General features: G+C 59.6%; 1 protein-coding gene across 8 annotated transcripts in view; it reads right to left on the reverse strand.

Moving 5' to 3' along the window:
* Window positions 1-314: 314 nt before the first annotated feature.
* The window catches only part of PRKAR1B (protein kinase cAMP-dependent type I regulatory subunit beta), an 85,714-nt gene continuing 62,183 nt past the window's right edge, over window positions 315-23,845 (reverse strand). For 5 of the 8 annotated variants that reach the window (XM_037008949.2, XM_073214888.1, XM_037008969.2 and 2 more), the window contains exons 7-10: window positions 23,662-23,820; window positions 17,120-17,180; window positions 13,254-13,375; window positions 7,545-9,328 (exon numbers count right to left, since the gene is read on the reverse strand). In XM_037008949.2, coding sequence (XP_036864844.1) covers window positions 8,978-9,328; window positions 13,254-13,375; window positions 17,120-17,180; window positions 23,662-23,820 — 693 coding nt within the window. In that variant the 3' untranslated portion in view covers window positions 7,545-8,977. The other 3 variants (XM_037008981.2, XM_073214890.1, XM_073214889.1) reach the window with 3 other exon arrangements.

A 23,845-nucleotide genomic window follows, 5' to 3' on the forward strand; every position in this document is an offset into this window, starting at 1 on the left:
AGCTGGTCACGGGGGGACACACACTGTGACCCACTCCCGGGAGGCCCCTGGGGGAGCCGGTCACAGGGACAGTGGGCGGCAGGTGCCAGGGGCTGCGGGGAGGAATGATTGGTGGGGATGAGTGACACTCTGGGAAGCTGGAGTCTGGAGATGAGGGGCTGCTGCACAGCAGTGTGAATGTGCTTAATGCCCCTGTACACTTAAAACTGGTTACGTTAAATTTTGTTATGAATATTTAACCACAATAAAACCAAACAGACGAAACCCTTATTCTGTTGAAGACTTCAGATCAAAGCCCCCAGGTTGGGAAGAGGTACTTCACTGCACATTTAATAGTACATGCAGAGGCAAACACACTGAGATAAACAGGGGCAGTTTACACATCACAGACATGTCCATGTGCCAAGGCAGGGCTGGCGGGCTCACCTGAGGCTGGAGTCACCCCCAGGCATGCACAGGCAGGAGGGAAATGGGATCAAGAGTTCTATGTCGGGCCCCAGAAGCTGCCCACGAGGCTGTACGCACAGCCTGAGCCGAGCTTCTGTGGCTCATGCCCTGGTCGGACTGGAGATAGACTGATGGGGGTTCACTCCATCAGTGACAGATGTGTGGGGCCCAGGGCTGGCGTGACATATTTTTTCCTGTCAGGAGGATTGAGGCTTAGACACTGGGCTGCATGTGTCTCCCCAGCAAGGAGCTTTGTCCACGGGGGGGACAAGACTGCGGGCTCGCTCGGAATGGGGCTCTGGTTCTCTCACCTTTACCCACAGTACATCATAGGAGATCCCTCCTCCCTCTCATACACTCTGCAAGAAGCTGGTTCCCAAAGACGCAGATGACAGACACTGGGGGATGTGGGGTCGGGCCCTCCATGTAGAGCAGAAAGTGTCAGGGGTCCCCTCCAAGAGTGGCACTGGAAGGTCCCAGATCCTGTGGTGTTTCCTGTGTCCTGGGTGTCTGGGCCCACGGGACCACCAGCTGCCCGACTGGCAAACTTACCAGTGTTCCTGGCCCATCCCCAGATACATTATCCAAGACAGGTGAGCAAGGCGCCCCTCCAAACATGCCTGCAGTCTGGGGCCATGGGGGCAGGAACTGCACCTCCCTTCTCTCTGAGGCGGGGACTGGTTGCCACCCGGGGGGCCTCCCAACCCTGGCATCTCGACAGGACTCTGGGAGAGGGAAGAAATATGAGGGAGGGGCCTGGACCATCTCAGATCTTGCTTGTAGCCCCAGGGTCCCTGTGGGGCCCCTTTGGACATTGTTGCCCCATACCTGGACTCTAGACCCAATGACCTGTCATTCTGGGGCCTGGGGCAACACCTGGCCAGACTGGAGAGGAGTGATGGGTGGGGGGGCCCGTCCTCCTGCAGCTCCAGCAGGACCAGCGGCCAGCAGACTCCTTCGGCCTTGGGGTGGGGCACACTCCCGTATCCCCCAGACCCAGGGAGACGAGAGGGTGGGTTCCCAGAGATAAGCCCGCTGGGTGGAGGGAAGGGGCACGTGGGGCAGGGCCTGGGTCTTGGGCGCCCTAGTCTGTGAAATGCGAGGTGACTGCTTTATTCCAAACATGGGTCCACAGGGAGGCCGGCAGGTGCGCCAGGGAAGCGGTGCGGCTCAGACAAGGGAGATGACCTGGGTCCACATGGAGGTGGCGCAGCTCAGACGGTCAGGGAGATGAAGCTGTTGTAACGCTGGATATTTCGCTTGAGGATCTCAGAGCAGGGGCCCAGCACGCGCTCGAAGCGGGGCCGGTCCAGCTTGACGCACTTGAGGGGCCCCCGCGCCACGACGGTGGCTGCCCGGGGCCGGTTCAGCAGCAGCGCAATCTCCCCTGGGGAGAGGGGCTGGTCAGGGCGTGGGGGGCACACGGCTCCCCGGACTGTGGCAGGTGGGCTGGGGGTTGGGAAGAGGACAGTGCCTGGGACTCAGGCAAGTCTGCCTCCCAGTAAACATACCCGTTTGGCAGGGGCAACCTGGGATCTGGGGCAGCCTGGCACAGCTCCCTCCCTTATCTGAGTTTGTCTGAGTGCCCACCACCCTCCCAGGGCCTCAGGCTCACCGAAGTAGTCAGACGGCCCGAGGCGCCCCACCTCCACGTACTCCTCGTTTGGGGACCGGCGCTGAAGGACAGAGGCCGTGCCCTGTGGACATCAAGGGGGCAGGTGAGGGCCAGCTGGCTGGACAAGGGGAGGACAGTGGTGTCAGGGTCACGCAGCCACTAAGCAATGTGGCTCCTCTGACCCCCAGGTGGATGTCTGCAGACACTGTTGGCTCAATGATTAACAGAGGCCGAGACAGCCAGCCCAGAGCATGGAATGCGTTACACAGGGAAGCCTCCGCCCTCCGTGGCAGACCCTTAGCCATGTAGCCAGGGCAGTGCCAATGTGTGCCACAGAGTGGGGGTGGCCCCAGAGCCCAGTGCCTGTGTGTCCCTCGTTTGGGGGAACCTGGGACTGGCCTTGTCCATCCCGGAGTCTCCCTTCCACAGGTCATGAAGACAAGAAGCCAGGCTTTACAAACCGCCCGCCCACCGGGAGCATCCAGGTGTGGGACACGGTGTCAGTGACCAATGCAGCTGAGCCCCATGCTGCTCTCAAAGGTCCCAGCAATTCTGAGCTGCAGACCGCCACACCTTCCCTTGGGGTGCCACATCTACTTCACAGCTAAGGGACCAAAGCCCCAGCACCCGAGGACCCCGGGCTCCTGGGCACATGGCCCCCAGACTCTGAGGCCATCCACAGCCCTGGACATTGGCACCCAGGAGGCCACAAACTTTTCTAGCCACAGCTGTGGGACCAGGGTCTGGAGCAGACAGGCCCTCACAGCAGATCCAGTCACTGCCCCCCACATAGGCCTTGTTCACTACATGTACACCTTCTGATTCACAACGCGTTATTTACGTGCCTTATTTCCCATTTTAGACAATTTCCTGTGATACAACTGGGATCACTTTCCTCTCCCAGACCCGCAGGATAGAACAGCAGGACCCCGGTCGACAGAGTGGCCTGTTCACATGCTTTGAACCCCAAGCAGAAAACCGAACTCAATAGACTAAAGGCTAAGGGTCCCCTATTATCCCACAGAAGACTGGAGGGAGGGCATTAAGGGAGGCTGACTCAGCGGCTCAGGTGTCAGGAAGCCAGCCATGTGCTTGCCTCCTGCTCTGGCAGCCCCAGCAGGGTTACTGGTCCTCAGCTGGTTCCCTCGGGGAGGCACAGTGGCTGCCACAATTTCAGGAGTCACCAAACAGCTCCCCATGCCATCACCCTTCCATGTGGAGGTGTGGTGGGCACGGTAAGGCTGCCTGCCAGGCAGGAGTGGCCACATGACCACGTCCTCCATGCTCCCTTCCTGCGTGTTGCTGCTCTGCCCCACCACGTGACGCCCGCCCCAGGGACCACAGGGCAGCAGAGCCACATGGTGCAAGGGCCACGCAGGACAGAACCGCCGCCCCTGGAGCACCCACAGTGCTCACATCACAAGGCCAGCCATCGTTCTTTTGGCCACGTGGCTTCAGGGCTCCCTGTAACAGCAGCCCAGCTCCCCAACCGATGCCCCAGCCCTGAGCGCTGACCACTGTGGTGAGGCAGTGGCTGTTCCTGTCCTGTGGCCGTTTTGTGCCCCGAACATCAGTGCGAGAGGCCACCCTGAGAGCGGGCAGCGAGGGAGGGAGGGAGGGAGGGAGGTGATGGGGCAGATGGGAGGATGGGTGTGGGCCTCCCATGGGCAGAGCCACGTTCCCACGTTCCCAGGCGTGACTGCCACACCCCCTCGTTTTCCAGGATGGCCACGGAAATAACTCTCCTGTCAGAGATCCGTTTCCCAGACTGCCGCGAAAATAGCACGGACATCCTCGAGGGACTGAGAGTCGGAATTTTTCAGGCTGGAAAAACATACTTGCCAAAACTCTAGATATATTCCCCAAATTTCACTTATTGATGATAACACAACTGTAAAAATAACTCAGGTCACAGAGAAAATGGCCCAGTGCTGGGGGCAGGGAAATGTCACTGTTGGTGTCGGAGTAGGGGGGTTACAAATGAGCTGTTTTCCTTTCAATATTTTTGATTTTTAAAAATTTTATACAAAATTAAAACTAAAATTGACTTTTCAGTTTTCAATAACAGGCAAGCACTATTTTCACAATAAAGACGACCCATTGAGATCACGGTGGAGGGCACTCCGTGAGGTGGGGTCTCTGGGCTTCCTGTCTGTAGGGGCCTGACATTAGGCCCCGAGAGGCCCCTGACTGTGAGCAGTGCCCAGAGGAGACAGCACCCAGGCCTGCAGGATGGCCAGCTTCAGGCCCCTCTCCCTGCTGTGTCATCTGCTTCCGGGAGCCGACGGTACTCTGGCTCTCCACTCTTTGGGGCGTGCTTTCCCCATGTGTCCATGTGTGTTGAGCCAGGCTGCACTTAGGTGGGGCACCACAACACTAGGAGATATCCCTGATGGTGCAGATTCCCAGTGTGTGGGGCCATGGCGCCCTCCCTGTGGCTGGTCTGAGGCTCCATCTGCAGAAGCATGGCCACCACGCTGCATGCTTGATGCTTTGGGCTGCAGACCACCCTCTCACCTGTACGAACCCCAGGGCCTGTGACCTAGGTGTGTTCCCTTGCCTGCAGATAATGATCACCCATGAGGCCAGGACCTTAGCGAAGGTATAGCCAGCAACCTCTGAGGGAAAACAACAGTGTCCACGTGGCTCAGGCACCAGAAGACGGCAGGTGGCCCGAGGGCAGGAGAACAGAGCGCTGTCTGCAAGCATTCCCTTCTTACGAGCCCACTGCGTGCATCCCTCAGAGGTAGGCACACCAGCAGGGGGATGGATGCGGTGGTGACACACAGCTGACGGCAAGAGGGACAGAGCACCTGCTCATGCCTTTGGGCAGAATGAGAGGGGCATGCAGGTCACAGGCGCAGCTCCAGACCTCTGGCCCTGCTCCTAGCACCATTCTGCAGCCAGTTGCTCCTACAGTCGGCAGGCAGGGCGGCTGCAGTTTCAGGGCACGGGGCATGCGCAGGCCAGAGGCATCCTGGCCGTAAGCTCTGCCACTCACTGGGGTGGGGCCAGAAAGCCATCTCAGATGAGCCTTAAGGTGCCAAAACCCAGGGCTCCTCCACCTCAGGGTGGGCCGGGGTTGGCAGCCTGTCTGCTGGTCTGCAGTCTGAGCAGTTTCTGGTACTCAACGCCACACATCCCAGGAGGCTGCCCCCAGATCTCCAGCTCATCATCTGCCCCCTGCCTCTAAGCACCTGCACCTGCAGGTTCCCCAATACAACTCAGGAGCTGGAAGCCATGCACGATGTCCACTCGGCTGGGCAGAGATGGAGTGGGCAGGATGGGCTGAGACTGTGGTGGAGATGACAAGCAGAGGGCAGGTTCCTGGCTTGGTGACCAGTCGGCTGGGAAGGGGTGGAGCTGGAGTCCACTGCTGAGCACTGCCACCTCTCTGGGCCCCCAGGACGGGGCCCCTGCCCCACAGAGCTGGGCTCCAGGCTCCCAGAGCCCTGGCCTGAGGCCGTGCAGGAGTCCTTCCTCCAGCAGGACTAAGATACACACAGGGACTGGCTGAGCAAGAGACGAGGGGCCTCCCCAGGCCAGCCGGCCAGCTGACTCTGACCTCACTGCTTGAAACTGGTCCCCTCCCTGCGAGATCCAGATGGAGAGTGTTCAGGGGCTGGGGCAGCGCAGCACGGAGAGGCCAGGACCACAGCCTTAACTGGACTGGGGAACTGTGGACATGCAGCCCACTCCTCCCAGTCTCAGTTTCCCCACTAGGAAGATGCTGCTTATCCAACTTCCTCAGTTCAGGCGAGACTCAGATGACACCACCAGGGGAGTGATTACTGGGGGCCACTGTCCTCCAACTCTGGGAAATTCCCTCCCAGCATGTTTTCTCACTGGCCACATTGGGAGGGAAAAGGTCCCTGCCTCAAGGACTCAGGGCAACAAGCTAAATGTGGACACGTGTGACATGGAGCGGACACTCGGAATGCCCGCTGTCACCAGCAGCTTAAAAAAGGGCCACAGGATTAACACAACACAGCCCATCTAACGGGATATTACTCAGCCCCAAACAGGGAGGCAGTTCCGACAACTGCTCCAGCGGGGCGCACCCTGGGGACCCGAGCTGGGGGAGGTAAGCCAGTCACAGAAGGACACGCATGGCAGGGTTACACCTCATGAGGCCCCTGGGGGAGGCAAATCTAGAGACAGAAGGTGGATGGTGGGCGCTGGGGAGGAAAGGGATGCTCGGTGGGGACAGAGGGTCAGTGTGGGGAGATGAGAGATCCTGGAGATGGTGGAGGGGCTGCTTAATACCCCTGAGCTGGACTGTGAATAGCTGAAGTGGTAAACTGTATGTGTATTTTACAATTTAAAGAAAAAGAAAAGACCTGGCCACTGGAACCCCAACTAGCCAGCTTTACTCCTTGGGGCCATGCTCGGGGCTCCCCATGCCCCTCTGTCCAGGGCAGGGCCCCTCCGATCACCTCCAGGCTCTCTGCCCCTAGCAGCTCTAAACTTGGGGCCCTTAGAGTGGGCTCCCTGGAAACTGCCCCATACTAGGAGCGAACTCTGGGGGTGGGAGGGCAGTGGGGCCAGGTCCACAGCTGTGGACTGACACCTGGCAAGTGAGTCAGAGGGAGCCACGTGGCCAGACTTACATCGCAGGGACAGCTTCTTCTTGCAGGCCACTGTTTGCTCTAGGCGCCTGGACTTCCAGAGCTGGGGAGCCCGAGATCCGGAACCCCCTTCAGCCGCCGCCACCAGGATAGGGGTCACACAAAGCCAAAGCCACCCTTGGGCCAGCCCCAGCTGTAGCTGGTGGGCAGCGGTATGGGGGCTGGCAGGGGAGTCAACATCCCCGCAAGCTGGTTCCTCCAGAATGGTGCATCCATCAGGATTTTCCCAGCCAAAACATCATCTTTATGGAAACGGTCTTTGCACACTGCTAATTCTCCCGCCCTGGTGCCAGGAATCTCGTACAGGACAGTGCAGGGCCCCAGCGTGCAGCAATGCATTCCACATCTGTGTCGTCTACGAGCATCAATGCCGCCTGTGTGAAGTACGAGCAGGAAACAAGATCTGCAAACAGCTGAGAACGCAAAGCCCAGGCCCGCAGGGCCCCTTCAGGGCTTGGGGGACTGAGGAAGACAGTGCCTTTATACCTGGGGGGAACGCCCCCAAACTTTTTATGCTTCTTATGTTAATGAAAACATCAGAAAGAAGCCATAGAGGAGGTGGCCTGGACAGAATAAAGGCCCGAGGCCTCCGGGACTGCACACGGTACACAGTGTAGGTCCCCAGGGGGAACTTTCAAAGTCCTTGCCCAGAGTGTGGGGTCCAGGCCGGCCTCCTGCCTGCAGCTGCACTGCTCCCACCCACTCCACCCCTGGGGCCCTGGCCACACACCTCTGCCTCCATAGGCACATGGGCTATGTAGGTAGGTGCTCCAGCTGCCCAGGCCCCACCACACCATCGGGAGAACTACTTCAACACCCAACCCTCGCCTGCCCACCCACATCCTCCCTATATGTGAGGACCATCCTGCCACCTCCTGGTCCACCTGCTGTCACCAAGGGATCACCACTCCACCTCCCAGGCCTTCCCACTTCAGCCTGGCCCCTTCTCCACAAGGGGCCCAGGACAAATCTGTGGCAAGTGGGTTAGACAGTTTCCCTCCCCTGCAAACGACTGCCCAGGGCTGCCACCAGCCTAGCAATGGGGGCACGGCAGACGCTGCAAAGAAGACCTGAGCGGGCAAGCCGTGGGGGGCCTGTGGAGGCCTTCTGAAGCTCAGCTGTCAGGAGAGGGCAGGGAAGCTCCAGCCAAAAGCGGCCTCCACATGTGATGTGCAGTTGCCTCAGCATCACAGACACTCATAAAACTAATCGGCCAAGAAGATAAAGCCCGTCTAGGGTTCCCATGGCAACGCCTCGGAGCTCAGCCTGGCTGGGAGCAAGAGGGGGCCCACAGGCTGCCATAGAGGTGCTATGGGGCAGGGAAAGCAGGCCACACAGGGAAGCACGGCCTGAGCCACAGACCCCAGCCCGGCCTGGCTCCCAGCCCTCCCAGAGAGTCCCATCAGGGAGGCAAGAATTCTGGGAGGCTCTGGGATTGCCACTGGGTCCCAAGGGGCCTAGTCCATCATCGACACTCTGTGTTCTCTTCCAGGCCCAAAGTGCCCTCCTTCTCCCCAGGGGAGCGCCCACCAAGGTCTGTCCTGCCAGGAGCAGCCAGCAGCACCTGGGGGTCCCATTGCTGGCTGACTGGGGGCTCCTCAGGCCACTGGGCACCTCCAAGCCTTTGGTAACCAGCATAGGTCCTGGAAGAGCCTGGTGCACCTCTACCCCATGCTGCAGGCCAGGCCCCGTGTCCCTGGCACTCTGCTTCTTGTGTCTATCGCCCTGGTTTACAATAATCCAATCCTGGTTGTTCTGATGAGTATTTTCTAGGAGCTTTGGGAATCTGGTTTGTTAGCGCTTCAGAGACAGCTGGTGTGAGCGCACAGAGCGGAGGCAGGGAAATACTGCCTCCCCCAGGGACCCTGCTCTGAGGCAGAGACCTTAGGGTCACATGGGGCAGGGGGTCCTGCAGCCCAGCTGTTGCCCCCCAAGGCCAGCAGGCACTAATGACTCATTATGTGTCTGCTGTGGGGTAGGGGCTCTGCCAGGCCCCCGCACACCTGGGCAGCTGACTCCCAGCACAACCCCGTCTGCCAGGGGACAATGTGGCATGACCGGACTACCATTGCTGGGCTCCAGGGGCTTTGCTCCATGGATGTCTGCCCGGAGGACAGAGAGGACAGAGGCTGGGTGTGGGGAAGCAGGGGCATCCGGGAGCTTGGGGTGCCTGCCCCCAGAGAGGACGCCTTCAGCCATGGCATGGCAACCGGCCGCAGGCATTGCTGGCCAATCGGTTTGCTCTGGGAGTCAGCACAGGGAGCAGCCGTGAGAGCGCCTGCCAGAGCTAAGCAGAGACGCTCGGCTGGTCCCCAGGGCCAGGCCCGTCTTCCCAGCTGGTTGCTTCGAGGGAAAGAGACGGCTCCAAACCCCACAGTCGAGGGAAGGCCCCGCCAGCATCCTGTGGCCCTGGTCCTTCCTTGCAGATGCACCACCTGCCCGCTTGGGGCCCATGTGCCTGGGGCCTGATGCCTGATGTGCCCTGGGGCATCTGAACGCCTGTGGCGTGGAGAAGGGGGAAGCAGACGGAACTCTCCAGAGAAAGGAAGCAGTGGGCGTGTGGACACTCATGAAGGCATTCGGGTGGGCTCACAGGGCAGGCCGGCAAGGAGTCACCTTCTTGGCCAAGGCCCAGCTCCTGGGGGTGGGGGAAAACTTTACTCAGCCAGCTGCCGTCAATGTTCATCAGATCTCCGTCACAGAAACACCCAGCCTGGGGCTGGACCACACACCTGGGTGCCGTGGCCAAGCTGACCCATAAAACTTCCCTCACCGCAGAGACTGGGCCCCTTTCCCACTGCCCCCGGCAGCAAACGTATTGCACTGTCCAGCTGAATTCATGAGCATCAAAAGCCTAGGGGTGAACGATGCATTACAGCGTATACACGGACAATGAGCCTATGAAAGGACATGGCTCAGAGTGGTCACATGCCACAGTGCCTTCCGCAGAGCCTTTTAAAAGAACAAAGTCTGCGGTGCACCACCGTGTGCCCGCACCCCCGCTGTAAGCCATCCCCGCACCCCCCCCAATGTATGCCGCTGCACACCCCCCACCCCTGCCACACCACTGCCCTGCACAGGCTTGAAGCCCCAAAGGTCTAGCAGTTGCACCTCAGTTCTGAGTGTCTGATGCCCGTGAACCTTGGGTCCCATGGTGATTTACTGAATTCAGTGGATCACAGAGGAAAAGGGAAAAAAGTCCAAGTTGCCAAGGAGACCACTTCAAATGGAAAAACCATACCTTCTGAGAGGATTGGGTTACATTCCAGAGGCCATACAAGACTGTTTATGGGAATCTGCCCCAACCACTCTCTGTCCCCACCCCACATACCACACACCCTCAGGCGACAGAGAGAGGACTTTCCTGCCCACATCCCTCGAGAGCGGCGCTCCCTCGAGGTTGTCTGGGAAATCCTGCATGGGCCCTGGGTGCTCCTGGGTGGGGGAGCCGCCGCCACTCTGCACCATGCCCAGGGGTTCCACAGGGCAGCGGTGGAATCTGAGTCCACCACATACACCCTCAAAATGACCCTGAGAAATGACTCAGGCAGCCTCGCTGAGGGACCCAGCAAGGCCCAGAGCCAGCAGGGAGCACGGGAAAGCCGGAGCGCAGGGCCAAATGAAGGCAGAAGGGAGCGGGAGAAATGCGTGGAACAGAGTAACACTCACTTTCTGCCCCAGCAGGAAGCATACAATCCTGGGACTCATGCACACGTGCACACATGCAGTGCAAGCCTGGGGCACACCCACAGCACAGACACGGGCCAGAGCCCTGGGGTGCAGGAAGAGATGTGCTGGCTCAGCCCCGTCACTTGCCAGCCCAGCCCTCACTGGAGCCGACGCTGCCCCAGCATGAGCTGTGGCCAGGTCACTCGTCAGGGGGCCCACATACCAGCTGACGTGCCCTGAGCCTGAGATTGCCCCCTCAGGGATCAGGATCAACTGCAAAGCAAGTATAGGGCCACCCTCCTGTTCTCAGGGGACACCTTGCTGACCTACGCTTTTCACAGTTCTACAATTTTCCCCCATGGCCTTGGACCAACTGGGAGGCAGCTGTGGTCCACGGAGGAGAATGGACAATTGTCTGCCTTGGCCACTTACTCTCTCTGGCCGCTTCAAGGCCATTATACTGGGGCTGCAAATGCCAATGCTGCATGCCTGCAGCACCCCCGAGGAGGCAAGTGGGCTGGGTTGGGACTGCAGCACACAGGGTCCCCTCACCCAGGGCAGCTGTCTCTCAGATTGACTGGCTGTGCCAGGCAAGGATGCAGGTCCAATTGGCCAAGAGAACACTTTTCTATGTGAAATACCCTCATTTTTAAACATCTGCAATTTATGCAAATGTTCAAAAAAAAGACACCATGAGGATGATACAAACTCGTCCCTGAGCAGTGGGGCCATGTGCACTGGTTTCTTATTAATAAGTGTGACACCTAGCCAGCAGCCTGCCCTTCACCCTGGGGGTGCTTGGAGACAGGAGCATCCTTCCATGTTCTCTGTGAGGCAAGGGGGGACTGCACACACTTATTTCCATGGTGCCACAGAGACCTGGTAAGCAACTCCAGGAGTCCTGGGGGCAAGTGGGGCTCAGCAGGGCAGCTCTCACTTGGGGTCTCTCTGCTGGGACAGGCGCGGGCAGCCGACCATGAGGGAGCACTCCCAGGGCCACAGAGCCACGAAGTCAGAGCCGCAGCACAACAGGGCGTGGGCCCTGGGCTCCAGGAAGGAGGCCCCAAGCTGGGGTAAGGGCTGTGAATGGTGGAGGCCTCCCATGACCCACTTTCCAGGGTGACAGAGAGTGGTCTGCAGCCACCTTTAACTCCACAGATTTGGGGGCCAGAAAGGCTCTAAGTAAATTGAGGGTGGAGGGAAGATATCAGTCCAGAGACACTCCAAGCCTTCACTTCTCCCATCCCTGCCCCAGCTGGTTATGCAGAGCATAAACATCTGTGGGCTGTCCTCTAGGCAATGGGTCAGACCCGGGCCCCTCCAGACGGGGCACTGGGCAATGCCCACACACAGCCAGCCACCATCTCCCAGAAGCTCTGCAGTAAGAGCCTTGGAATTCAGTGGCGCCCAGTGCAGGCAGCAACTAAGAAGATTGGCCTGGCCCTGCCCAGCGGGGGCACCACGGAGCTCAGGGCCAGTGCCTCTGGGGGTTTCTGACATGGCAGCTGGAAGCGGAAGCTGGAAATGCAGTCTGCTCCCCTCTCATCTGGGGAGCCCAGGCCCCTCTATGCTAACAGGAGCCGTAATCGTCCCTCCTGCGGTGTGATTCCTTCTTCCTTCCTTTTTGCTTTTTAGAGAAACATCGTCATAGAATGAGTCTCCTGCCCAAGGGCAACGATGCTGCCCCCGTTCTCCCTGCACTGGGTTCCTGCAGAAGCCCAGACACCCTGGGAGCTCAGGTGAGGCACCTGTGTCCTCATTTGCATGCAGCTGCTGAGTGCCCCTCTGCCCGGGCTCAGTGCTGGGCATGCAGGAGGTCACCAGGCACAAGCTCCCAAACGGCCAGTGAACCGCTGCTCTCAGCCAGCCCTGCAGCCTTCCAGACCACCTGCTGGGCAGCAGGAGGAGCCCTAAACAAGGCCTGGCAGGGAAGGGCTTCTGGTGAGGTTCGCGTTCCCGTCCGTGGGAACCTGAGGGACGTGCCACAGGTGGGTAAATGCCAGCAAGGGGGTGTAGAGGGTCTCACCTGACACCGGCCACCCAGCGAATCTGTCATTTAAACCATGGAAGTGGCCCCCAAGTCTGGTGATGTGGGCCACGCGTCCCCAGGGGGCTGAGCTCCTGGCACATCTCCTTGCCAATCAGACATGCAGGGCAGCGACAGCCCTGGTGGCACGTGGCTCCCCTGCCGCCAGGCGGGCATTTCATCTGGATGACAGCACGATCACCCACCACACTGAAGGCTCCCTTCCTCCCGCGGCAAACACACAGCTGAAGCTTGTGCCCTAATGGGTATGCGGATGTGAAATTCCTCCCACCCGGTCCACAGAGGAGGGAAATGAGCCAAGCGGTGACATGCTTCCGGCTCCATGGAACTGGAAGGGCTGCCCACACTGTGGGGCAGCCCCCCGCTCATTCCTGGCGGCCAACTGGGCGGGCGCAGCCCCGGGGTAACGCCCAGGCACGGCAGCTGCGTGCCCCCATCAGTAACAGGCTCAAGGGTGGCCGCCACAGACTATGGCCCCAGAGCCAGCTGTCACAGGCAGGGGCGGGGGTGGGGCACAAGGACAATAAGACAGACTTGTGCATATCCAGGTGGACAAAACTGGTGCTGTTACTTAAAATCAAGCTTGTAGTCTCAGGCGGTAATGTGTGGCAGACCCCAGGGCTCTGTCACACCCAGGTCTGTGGTAGGTAGCCCACCCACCCAGGTCAACTTGCCCTCATGGGGGTGTCTGCCCAGTGTGGCTGTGTGAGGCGGGCGACCTGCAGGCCAGCTTTGCTGCCAGGATGGTGAGGGCGGGACCCCCTCAGGCTCTGCAGGAGGAAGGCAGCACCCCGCTCCTCTCTGCCCCGAGCCCAGCCCGCAGGGCCGCAAGACAAGCAAGCCTCACCTCCGTGATGATGAAGAAGTCGTCCCCAGGCTCACCCTGGACCACGATCTTCTCTCCATCTTCAAACTGGACAGGCTCCAGGGCATCGGCCACCGTCAGGCACTCCCACTTTTCCAGGGACTCTGTGGGGGACACAGAGGAAGTCACCAGCCTGGGGGTGAGCATGGCCCCACTCCTCACCCCAGACCCTGCTTTGCCACAGGAAGAGTGAGTGAAACAAAGTATGTCTGGGGAGAATGAGTGAAACACAGCATGTCCGGGTCCCACACGGGGCCTGAGAACTGGGGCAGGATGCTGGGCTGATGACCCCTGGGCGCCTGTTAGAGCCGAGCTGCTCTGACACCCTCCCCAGGAATGATGCCCCAGGCGGTCTGCCTTGACTCAGCACTGGCATCCTCAAAAGAGCAGAGCTGCCCATGTGCCTGCAAATAGAATCACTGCTAAATACTAGCGCTACTAAGCGGTTTAAAATAACCCACATGGTCCAGAGACACCACCACAGCCACTCAAGGACACCTACGTGCATTATGTCACAACCCCAAGGCAGGTATGCTTCCGTTATTTTAGGCCAGGACACAGGGAAAGCTTATCTTTAATGCTTACAAATTCTGAATCCCTCCACACCTTCACAGGCCCTCCCCTCCCCATCATTATCCATCCCTCAACCTCAGGATGGAAAAACACAACATGCTCCTTTTATAAGGAATACCGATCCCCTGATTAACTAGTTCGTTTTTGGCAAAATGAACTTTCCTGGCCTACACTTATCAGATGCTACTTATGTAGGTCAGCTGCTAAAAATACAAGATGCTTACTGGAGATGTAGGTTAGGAGAGGGACTCTGCCTCAGAGCGGCTGCCACCGCCACATGTTTGAAAGGACAGGCTCTGGACTAAGCCCAGCCAGAGCGGTTCTGCGGGGAAGGAGCAGAGCCACTGCGGGCTGTTTGCACACCCACCCCCCAAAACGAGGCCTGGGCTCAACGGAAGCTGCTCAGTGACTTGCCACTGGGGGCCACCCATCTATGAATGCCCTGTGGCCAAGTAGCACGGGTGACTTTTGAGTGAAACCATGACACATCCGGAGGAACCGGCCACAGGACCATGTAAGTGAAGACGGGGTGCGTGCTGGCTCCCCAGCAAGAGCACAGGGGCACGAGTCACACCGCAGGTGGAGATCCATGTCCTGATATTTGATCAGCAGGCTTTGTCTGCTACTGCTAAAATCTGTAACGGCCTGAGGTCTGAGCATCAAGATGCGCACCCACTCCACCCCCAGTGGCCTCAACCTTAGGAGAAAATCACAGCAGATGCTGTGCGAAGGTGGCCATTTGGTCCCAAAGTTAGAAATGTCTCCGCAGCCAGGATGCAGGGGCAACTGGGGCCTCTCTGCTGGCTCAGTCCCTGCACTGAAGGCTCCGGGTGCTCACTGCCACCCAGCAGGGACAACAGCAGAGGCTGCGGGCAGGTCTGCCAGGCACAGTCCCCTTTCCCGAGAGGGATTTTCCACGTGGCACCCTGGAAACGTGAAGAATAAAGGAAGGTGCACCCACGAGTGCTACACAGAGGTCAGCCTGAAGCCCAGGGATGAGACAGTTGAGGGGTCCATGCACCAACACGAAGGTAGGATGCAGGCATACCTGCTGGGCAGGGACAGCTTTGGCCCCATGACAACTCGGGATGGAATCCAAGGGTCACAACCTGTGCCTGCCGCGTCTGGGGCCCTTTGCATGTGCAGGAGGACAACCTTGACCCTCCAGGCACAGATGCACAATCACCACATCCAGGTTCCTGCTGAGGGGAGAGGCCAGCGTCCACAGGTCAGCCCAGAGCCACCTGCCAGTGGCAGCCGTCAACCACTTTGTGGGGGATGTTGTGCAGCTAATAGTGACTGAGCAGGCGAGGGGATCACAGTCTTGATGTTACTTCCCAATGGCCACAGAGAAGCCAGTGGCACTTGGTGGCAATCACATAAATCACAGGGAACAAAGCTGGGTGGAGGCTGAGTGGTTGCGGTGAGAGGGTCTGACAGACATGTGTGGTAGGGCACATGGGCAGTGGGAAACCCACATGGTGTGGCTCCATAGTACAAAGTGTCCAGACAAGCAGAGAGCAGATGTAGCTGCCAGGGTGGTGGGTGTGGAGGGGCCACTGATGGGCACGGGATCTCCAAGGGGATAAGGAGAAAGTTCTGGAACCAGAGGGGGCCATGGGCACAATACTGAGTGTCCTCAGTGCACTGAGATTAAAATGGCTAAAATGGCAGATGTGACATGATGTTTTTCACAGGAATGGACGGGCCTGGGGTTCCCCTGGGCAGGCAGCTCTGAGTGGAGCCAGCTCCACCGTGTGCAAGCCCAGCCGTGAAGTGCTGACTCTGCCAGGCCGCCGAGCGGGTTCAGGGAGCCATGCACTGCCCCAAAGCACCTGTAGGCTGCTCGCCCTCCTCCTGGGACACAGCGTCAGGCACGGCTGCAGCCAGAGCCAGGCAGGCACCGCCAGCAGTCCCGGTGCTCGGCCCCTGCACACCTGCTCCACCAGGGGCGCTTGGGTTACTCATGCTTGCTACAGATAACTCAGGAAAGAACAAAGTGCACAGGACATGAAGAAACTTCAAACATGCCACCCAGAAATAACCAGCGACATCACAAACTCCATTCTAGCCACAGGTCCGAACAGGAGACAGGTGAACAGTCTACACGAGCTGCATTCCGTCAGGGCCACACTGGTCCACGGTGTGCAAGGCTGTACTGGCCACTGTGCAGGACATGCCAGCAGACAGGCATCACCCTCCCATGAGGACAGACAGGCCGCTCCTGCTGCCCACAGTGAAGACTGCTTAGGTGTGCGTCCACGGTGGGCCTCTCTAAGCCTTGCAGGAAACGCCCCAGAAGCACAGATGGTTGGCTCGGCTGAGGCTGCCAGCAGCCACCTTGGTCCTGGGCTTCTTGGCTCCCGCTGACCCCACTCTGCTGTTTCTTCTCTGGCCTCCCACTTCGTTCATCTGTGCTGCCAACCAGCATTCCATGTGGGAACGTGATCTCCAGGATGCGCAGGTCTTCCTGACTGGGTCATCCGCCGCCTGCTCTGAGTTCCCCTTTGTGGCTCCTGCATCCAGCTTGTCTTGTTCACACCTGATGTGGGGTCTGGGTGGAGGCTCCCCCGCCCCCAGCCTCAGTTTGAAGGGCAGGCAGGAGCCCTTCCAACATCTCCACAGCCTGGACCAGGGGGCCAGGAGGGGGAGTTCAGTGGGACACTCAGCCCAGGTGAGGAGCTGGCCGAGGGTCCCATGCACATGCTCCACGCAGGCTGGGGCATCCCAGCTCCACGGACACATGGACAGCTGCCAGTCCTGCGCCCGCACCCACAGGCAGAGACCCCACTGGTGACAAGCCCCCCACCCAGCAGGTTTTGTGTTTCTTACTCTTTCTGACCCCACTGGCCACACTTACCAGGACGCAAACCGGACTCTCAGCTCAAAACCACCGATGTGGAGGATGGGCTCAGGGTGGTGACATGAGGGTGGAGGGGAAGATGGGCAAGCTGGGCACGGGCGGGGGGCCCACTGGGCGGACAGGGAAGTGCCCTCAAGGGGAAGGCACAGAGCTCTTGGTTTGGCTGGCAAATAGCTGCATGTGAGTGCACATGCGCATGCATGTGGTATGCCTGTGCAAGTGTATGTGTGTGCATGTGTGCGTGTGGTTGCTGTGCGCACAGGCATTTATGGTGTGTGCGCACGCATGGTAAGTGGGCATGTGCAGGTGAGTGTCTGTGTGTGTCCCAAACTTGCTTACAGCAAGAACACTGTCCCTGCCAGCCACGCAGGGCACATGGAAATGGCAGGTGGGAGGCGCCACGGGCACTGACCCAGGATGGAGACCTTGCTCAGGAACAACTCGTACATCTTGCGCTTTCTCAGTGTGCTGCCCTGCGGGGAGAAAGAACACAACACGGGAGGTAGGCCTTCATGCCTGAGCCATTCTGGTGCTACCAGATGCCCTGAGGACTCTTCCCAGATGACTCAACCCTCCATCATCCCTCGTCCCAGAAGCCCCTCGATGGGCAAGGGCCTGAACGAGCTGCCCTGCTGGTGCCCTTTCCTCCCCATCCTGGGTCTCTGCACCTGTCCCTCACTAACCACCTCTCCCCTGGGCCCAGAAAGGCTGCTGCCACCCTCCTACCCCCTGGCCAGATGGCATCCCTCGTCCAGCTGGATCAGCCACTGGCCCACAAGGTGGGCACTCAGCCAATCAGAGTCCTGCGCTGCCTGCATGCTGAACGGAGGGGCCCTGACGAGATGGGGTGCCATGTGCAGCCGGACTCTCCCAACACAGAGACACTGAGCCACCACAGAGCAGATGTGTGGAGAAGAGCAGCTCCCATCCCCAGAGGAAAACCCGCTGAGTCACACACAACCAGTGAACAGGCGCCACCAGCCTGTGTGCATCAGAAATGAGAACGGGCACCTGGGCCTCAGGCACACATCCCACACGGCCTGGGCCTCCACCCTCCCGCCCAATAGCCACTGCCCTGGCACAGTGCACCAACCCCACAGCTGTCCACAGCATCAGCCGTGCATGCTACCAACTGCTGGACATTCAGCAGAGGGACCATGGGCTGCCAGGAGACAGCAAGCCTGGTTTGATTCGTTCCAACAGCCTCACCCACTGGCAGGAGCCACAGGTTTACCTGGCATGTGAACAGGCTTGAGAGACAAGCTCTACCAGGGACCCGAGACCTGAGACCAGTCACCCTGGTGGGTCTCTCAGACACTCTGACCCGCCTCAACCTGGTGGCGGCCCTGTTAAGAGGCGCATGCCATCATCCTTGTTCCAGAGACATCTAGTATTTCACCCTAGATAAGCCTTGGAAGCAGGAATAAAAACCCAGGCTGCCCTGGTGTCTCTGCCTTCATGACCTGAGGTCCTGGATCTCTCCAGCAGCGAGACAGGAAACCACCATGAACACGGCTCTCACCAGGCACCCACCACCCATTCCTGCAAGCCTGCTGACCCCATTCTGACCAACAGATTATAAACAGAAGATATGTGCGCAATATGGGACTTAACCTTAATGGGAAAAGGCATGCCCTTTCCTTCCTTCCAACTAGCTGGGATACGGAGATCATGGCTGGAGCCCTAGCAGCCACCCTGGGCCTTTGTGGACAAAAGGAGAAACAGGGTGAGAGGTTCAGGTTCTCTGATCCCATGGAACAATGTGCCCACCCTAGAGGCAAACTCCAGGCTCCTTGAACTTGAGAAATAACCATGTGGTTTAAGCACTGTGCTCTGAGTATCCCTCTCACAGCCGGCATGGCCAGCTTGTATGACAGCCCGCATGATCCCACCCCTGTATTTCCATTTAGTGTGGTCAGGTCCCACACGGGATGGGGCTGACTGGAGTAACTGAGAGGATGCTGGGGGTGGCGATCTGAGACTTCCAAAACTGGACTGTAAAGGACACCAGCTCCCACCTTGCTCCCTCTCAGTCGGCTCAACCACACAGGGCCCCTCGGGCCAGCCAGCCCCTCGGGCCAGCCAGCAGGATGGGAGTCAGCCCCATGGAGGACGCAGTGGGGGCATTCCCAGGCCAGGGCACCTGGCCACGCTGCTTCCTTCACAATCCACAGACACTGCTTAACAAATGTTCCACTGTCACAGCCACAGAGCTTTGGGGAAACTTGTTCACCAGCAACAGCTAACTGATACACCCAGCCAAACCTAACAAGGGAGGAAAGGACAAGCTCTTCTAAGGCTTGCGGGCAGCTCCCTGGCTGCTGACATCCACTGGCAGTGGTGCAGGCGGGTCCCTTGTCCTGCCTGGCCAGTAACAACGTCCTTGCCAATGTGCCCTCCTCCTTGGGAGGCCCACCAAGCACAGCTGATGCCTGCAGCCGCCAGGTCTCCCAGGTCCCTACAGCTGGGGTCTCAGCCACCAAGCAACATGTGTAAGAAGGAGAAGAAAGACCAAAAACAAGACCCTGACAGGCACCCCGGTTGGTGGGCCTGAACCTCCTCCTCCAAAGGACGCTATTGGAAGCTTCCCACCCATTTGCCAGGGGCTCCACCAGGAGGCAGAACCCCAACCAGATGTTTCTGGCATTTATCAGGAGCCTGTGGGAGGCTCTATGCTCCCACTGAATCATCTCTGTTCTCGCCCAGTCACCCCCAGTGGCTGGGGGCATGTTTTCCAGAGCTCAGAGTGCCTGGGCCTCATGGTAGTTGGGGACCCATCGGACATGCAGGTTGGGAGCCTGAGGCCTGAATGCACGGGAATTCAGACAGCCTTGGTTCAAGTCTCCAACCTTCACCCAGTACTCACCTCTCTGAGCCTCAGTTTCCTTGTCGACAAGGGAGAGGTCTTACTTCCTGCCCCTAAGGATCCCAGAAAGGCTAACACCAGTGTAGTGACAAATGAGGGACCCAGGCCACCCTGGGCCTCTTGCCCATCAGCTCTTTGAGGCTATGGGCCATACCAAGGCTAAAAGGGCTGCAAGTTCCCATTTTAGACCCTGGGGAGTCCTACCTCCTACAGAAAGCAGAGCCACCCCAGGCCCCTCTATCAGGCAAAGAGCGCCACCAGGGCTGGGGACTTGTCCAGCAGGTCCAGCCACCTCACACTGGATGGAGGGGGCACAGAGGGGCCTGTGCACTGCTGGCCGGTGGCCACAGCAAACACCATGTCCAGGCAATCAGCAGCTGACCGAGGGGTCTCTCCCCTCAGAGGCAGTCTGCATGCACGGTGGCACATGCTCGGCTCAGCCTGAGCCACTAAGACCCGCGCTGGCCAGGAAAAAGCCATTTCCTTTGAAAGATAACGTATAGCTCACACTGACCCCCAGCAGCTACCCCCGCCCACTGGAACGCACGCGTGTTTGCCCAGACCCTAGACTTGCAGCCGGCCCATCCACCTCCTGCTGCTGGGCAGCTGAGCACGGCCACCTGGGACCCTCTGGGAGGGAGGCCAGCCAAAAGGCACCCTCCTCGTGGAACAGGGTCCTCTGATGGAGACACCAGGCAAGGCTGGGCAGGGAGCCTGGGTGAGCAGGTGGGAGGCAGCCAGCCGAGTCTGCTGGCACCCAGGGTGGGCTATGCGCCGGTGAGGCTGGAGCTACGAGTCCCACTGGGTACGGGGCCGCCCAAGGCCATGGCGCCAGGGGGGAAGGGGGGTGCCTCCCAGCCTCCTGATGAGGCCTGGCAGCTCCCTGGTGTCTGCCCGAGGACCTCACTGGTCGGGGGGCTGCAGGGACGGGGCCTGGGTCTGGGCTCAGCACTGCCTGTCTCCCTGAGGCCTGATGCAGGCCTCTGCAGGGGGGCATCGGGCTGACCTCCAGAAGCAGAGATGGTGGGGGGGAGGCCTGCCTGCCTGGCTCCAGGCAACACCAGCTCCTCCAGCTTCCCCACGCTTCCCCAACTGCTCCCCCAACCCCTGCATAGGGAGGGCCCAGCAGGTGGCCCACCCCTAATCCAGGAGGGGTGGGCAAGGAGAGGACAGCTGTCTTGGGGCCACCATCACCCTGCTCACGGCTGGAGACTCTGGCCTGCCCATCCCCCAGCCCAAGCCACTGGTGCAACCGACCCGAGGGTCTTCCCACTCTACTGCGATGTCTGAGGGAAGCATTCTGTCCCGAGACTCGAGCCTGAAATGCCTGACAGTCCAGGACCCCCATCCCGCCTGCCTGGCCCAGCTGGCCCCAAGGATGAGCTGGGGGCCAGGGTCCGTGGGGACGGCCAGGCTCCAGACAGGGCACACACATCCCCAGGCAGCAGGGAAACTCCTGGCTGTTTCCATACCAAGCCCAGAAAATCAGAGTGTTCAAAATGCCTGGCTGGACTGCGCCTGGGGGGCCCCTCCCCATTACACCAAACTCCAAGATGAGCCTGCGGCCCCCCACAGCCACTCCATCAAAGCCACAAACAAAGCTCCAGAAAGCCCACCCAACCCCTGCACTGGCTGCAGGCCCACAGATACCATGGACCCCAGGCAAGGCCTGGAGTGAAGGGAGGAGGGGCCCCAGGCCCTGATACACGGGTGGGAAGCCAGAGGGCCCAGCAGGTGGGGCAGGGGTCTCACCTAACACCAAGGTGCCCAGGCCCCAGCCAAGTGAGCACGGCTCCACTACAGTCCCCCCACTGCCTCCCAGCACAGGGTGAACAAGGTCCTAAAGCTTACAAGAAGGAGCTTGGGGGTGCCAGTCTGGCCTGGGAGCTCAGAGGAGGGGACTGCTGAGCCCCACCCACCCTCCATGCCACCACACAGGGAAGAGATGGGACATTGGGGGAACTTTCAGATCAGAGATCTGGGGATTCCACCAGCCTGAAGGCAAATCCACATTTCAGGAGGGGGCTTGTCCTCTGGAGATGCCACCAGCACCCCCATTCCCAAGTCACTCCAATTCCCACATCCTTCCAACTTTCCCCATTCCCATATCCCCTTATTCCCATGTCCCCGCAGTTTCCCTACTCTGGTGTCCCCTCATTCCCACATACCCCGGATTCCTCCCATTCCATACCCCCACTCCCACGCGCACCTCCCCAGATTCCCCTCCATTCCCACATCCCCCCATTACGTCTCCTCATTCCCGCATAACCCCCATTCCCATGTCCCCCAGATTCCCCTCCATTCCTACATCCCATTCCATGTCCCCCATTCATGCATCCCCCAGTTCCCGTGTCCCCTTGATCCCATATGCCCCTGTTCCCATGTCCCTGTGGCATGTTCCAGCTCAGCACTACCCAGTGGCTGCATGGTGGACAGCTCACTGCACCCCAATCCACCTGAATCAAGGGCTGAAGCAGAAATGATGCCATCCTTCAGGACACTCCCTTCCGCTGGGAGCTGTCATTTTCTCTCCCAAGACACGAGGCTCGGCAGACGCCAGACGCAGCTGCGGCTATTCTTAGTGCAGAGGAATCCAGAATTAAGACACAGGAAACGCCAGCTGCCCCAGTGGTTTGGGAACTTCCCTGAATACAAGGTTCCGGACACAGAAATTCCACAGCCAAGAAGACTCGGTGTGGACGGCAGCGAAACCATGGCTGTGCACACGGAGGAGACGGACAGTGCGCCTTCACCCCAGAGCAGCTGGCCTCTCCGAGGGAGGGGGCCCCAGGTGTCCCAGGAAGCAGTCAGCAGGTGTGAGACAAAGAGAAATGTGTTCGGCACCATTTGTTCGCAAGGGCACAGGTGTCCACAGACCAGAGAAGCCCAGCACTCGGTGGGCGCCCAGCGATGCTTGCTGAGGGCATGGATGCTGCTCCCCGCACAGAGCCTGATGGACGGCGGCCCCTGCCCCGTGGAGGGCCTGCTTCACAGTGAACCAGGACAGACCGGACTGAGGCAGCCTCCCTCCATCCCATTCAGACACTCGCAGGAAAAGGGCCACCAGGGGCAGGACTCACTCCAGGCTCCTGGGGCTTGTCCCCCATTCCCTGGACAGCCCCAGAGCCACAGCCCCCTTGCTGGACACGGGGGGATGCCAAGGCCCCACGGGCGCCTGGTAGCCAGCAAGAGCCGTGCAGCCCCTGGGAGGGCAAGTGGAGCAGGCACCGAAGGTCCACCCTGGGCCCACCTCACCCCTCCCTCCAGGGGTCCCTGCTGTGCTCCAGTACCACCCTCTCATGAGAGGGGCCTGCGAGGCCTCTCTAAAAAACAGCACCCAGTGCCCACCCATGGCCCTGCCACGCTGCCTTCTTCCATAGCAAGCACGGCATCTGAGGAGGGTATCTTTCTGCAATATCTCATCCACGAGCACGTCAGCATCTCAGGGATGGGCGCAGCTGTTCTCTGATGCATCCCGGTTCCAAGCCACTGGCCAAGTGGTATGCGTACGTCCGGGCATCAAGTGGGCATAGAAGACCCCACCTCCTCCCCTGGGAGGGGCCTCCCATGAACCCTGCCAGGGCAGCTGCTGAATCACCCCACTGCCCCACAGCCACACCGTGGGCCTACACACAAGCAAGCACTCACACTCTTTACCAGCAAGAAAACCTAAATGGACAGCCACTAAAACCCAAGGGCAGGCCTGCAGGAGGAAGCCTGGAGGCCTCCCAAATGGCCTTCCCACTGTGCCGCCAGCCAATCAGCTCCTCAGGGCTTCATAGCCAGCAAGAGCCGTGCAGCCCCTGGAAGGGCAAGGGTGTCATTCTCAAAGTCATTCATGGTCCATGACGGCAGCTGGAGTGCCAGCTATCATGACCACATTCCAGACAGCTGGAAGGAGAAAGGGAAACGGGGCACAAAGGGCTTCCCCAGCTGCCTGCCTGCCTTCCAAGATGCTTCCCAGGATGCCTCCCAGCACATCTTCCCACAGCCCTGTCAACGCCCCCTGGACAATCCCAGGTTCCCAGGAGACGCTTGGCCGAGGTGGGCACACCTCAACAAGCTGCCCTAGCCTAGGCCCCACTCACCATGAGAATGCGCCGGTAGCTGTCCCGGTCGATGCCCCAAAGCTTGAGGTCGGTCTTGGCTTTCACGGTTGCTGCCCTGGGGGTGCCGTAGATGAGGGCCAGCTCCCCGAAGCTGCCCCCCTCGCTGATGCTGGTCACCCACTCTCCATTCACATACACCTTCAGGGGACAGAGTGAGACATGC

This window comes from Manis javanica, chromosome 10 (genome assembly GCF_040802235.1).
Source record: "Manis javanica isolate MJ-LG chromosome 10, MJ_LKY, whole genome shotgun sequence".
NCBI classification, from domain to species: domain Eukaryota; kingdom Metazoa; phylum Chordata; class Mammalia; order Pholidota; family Manidae; genus Manis; species Manis javanica.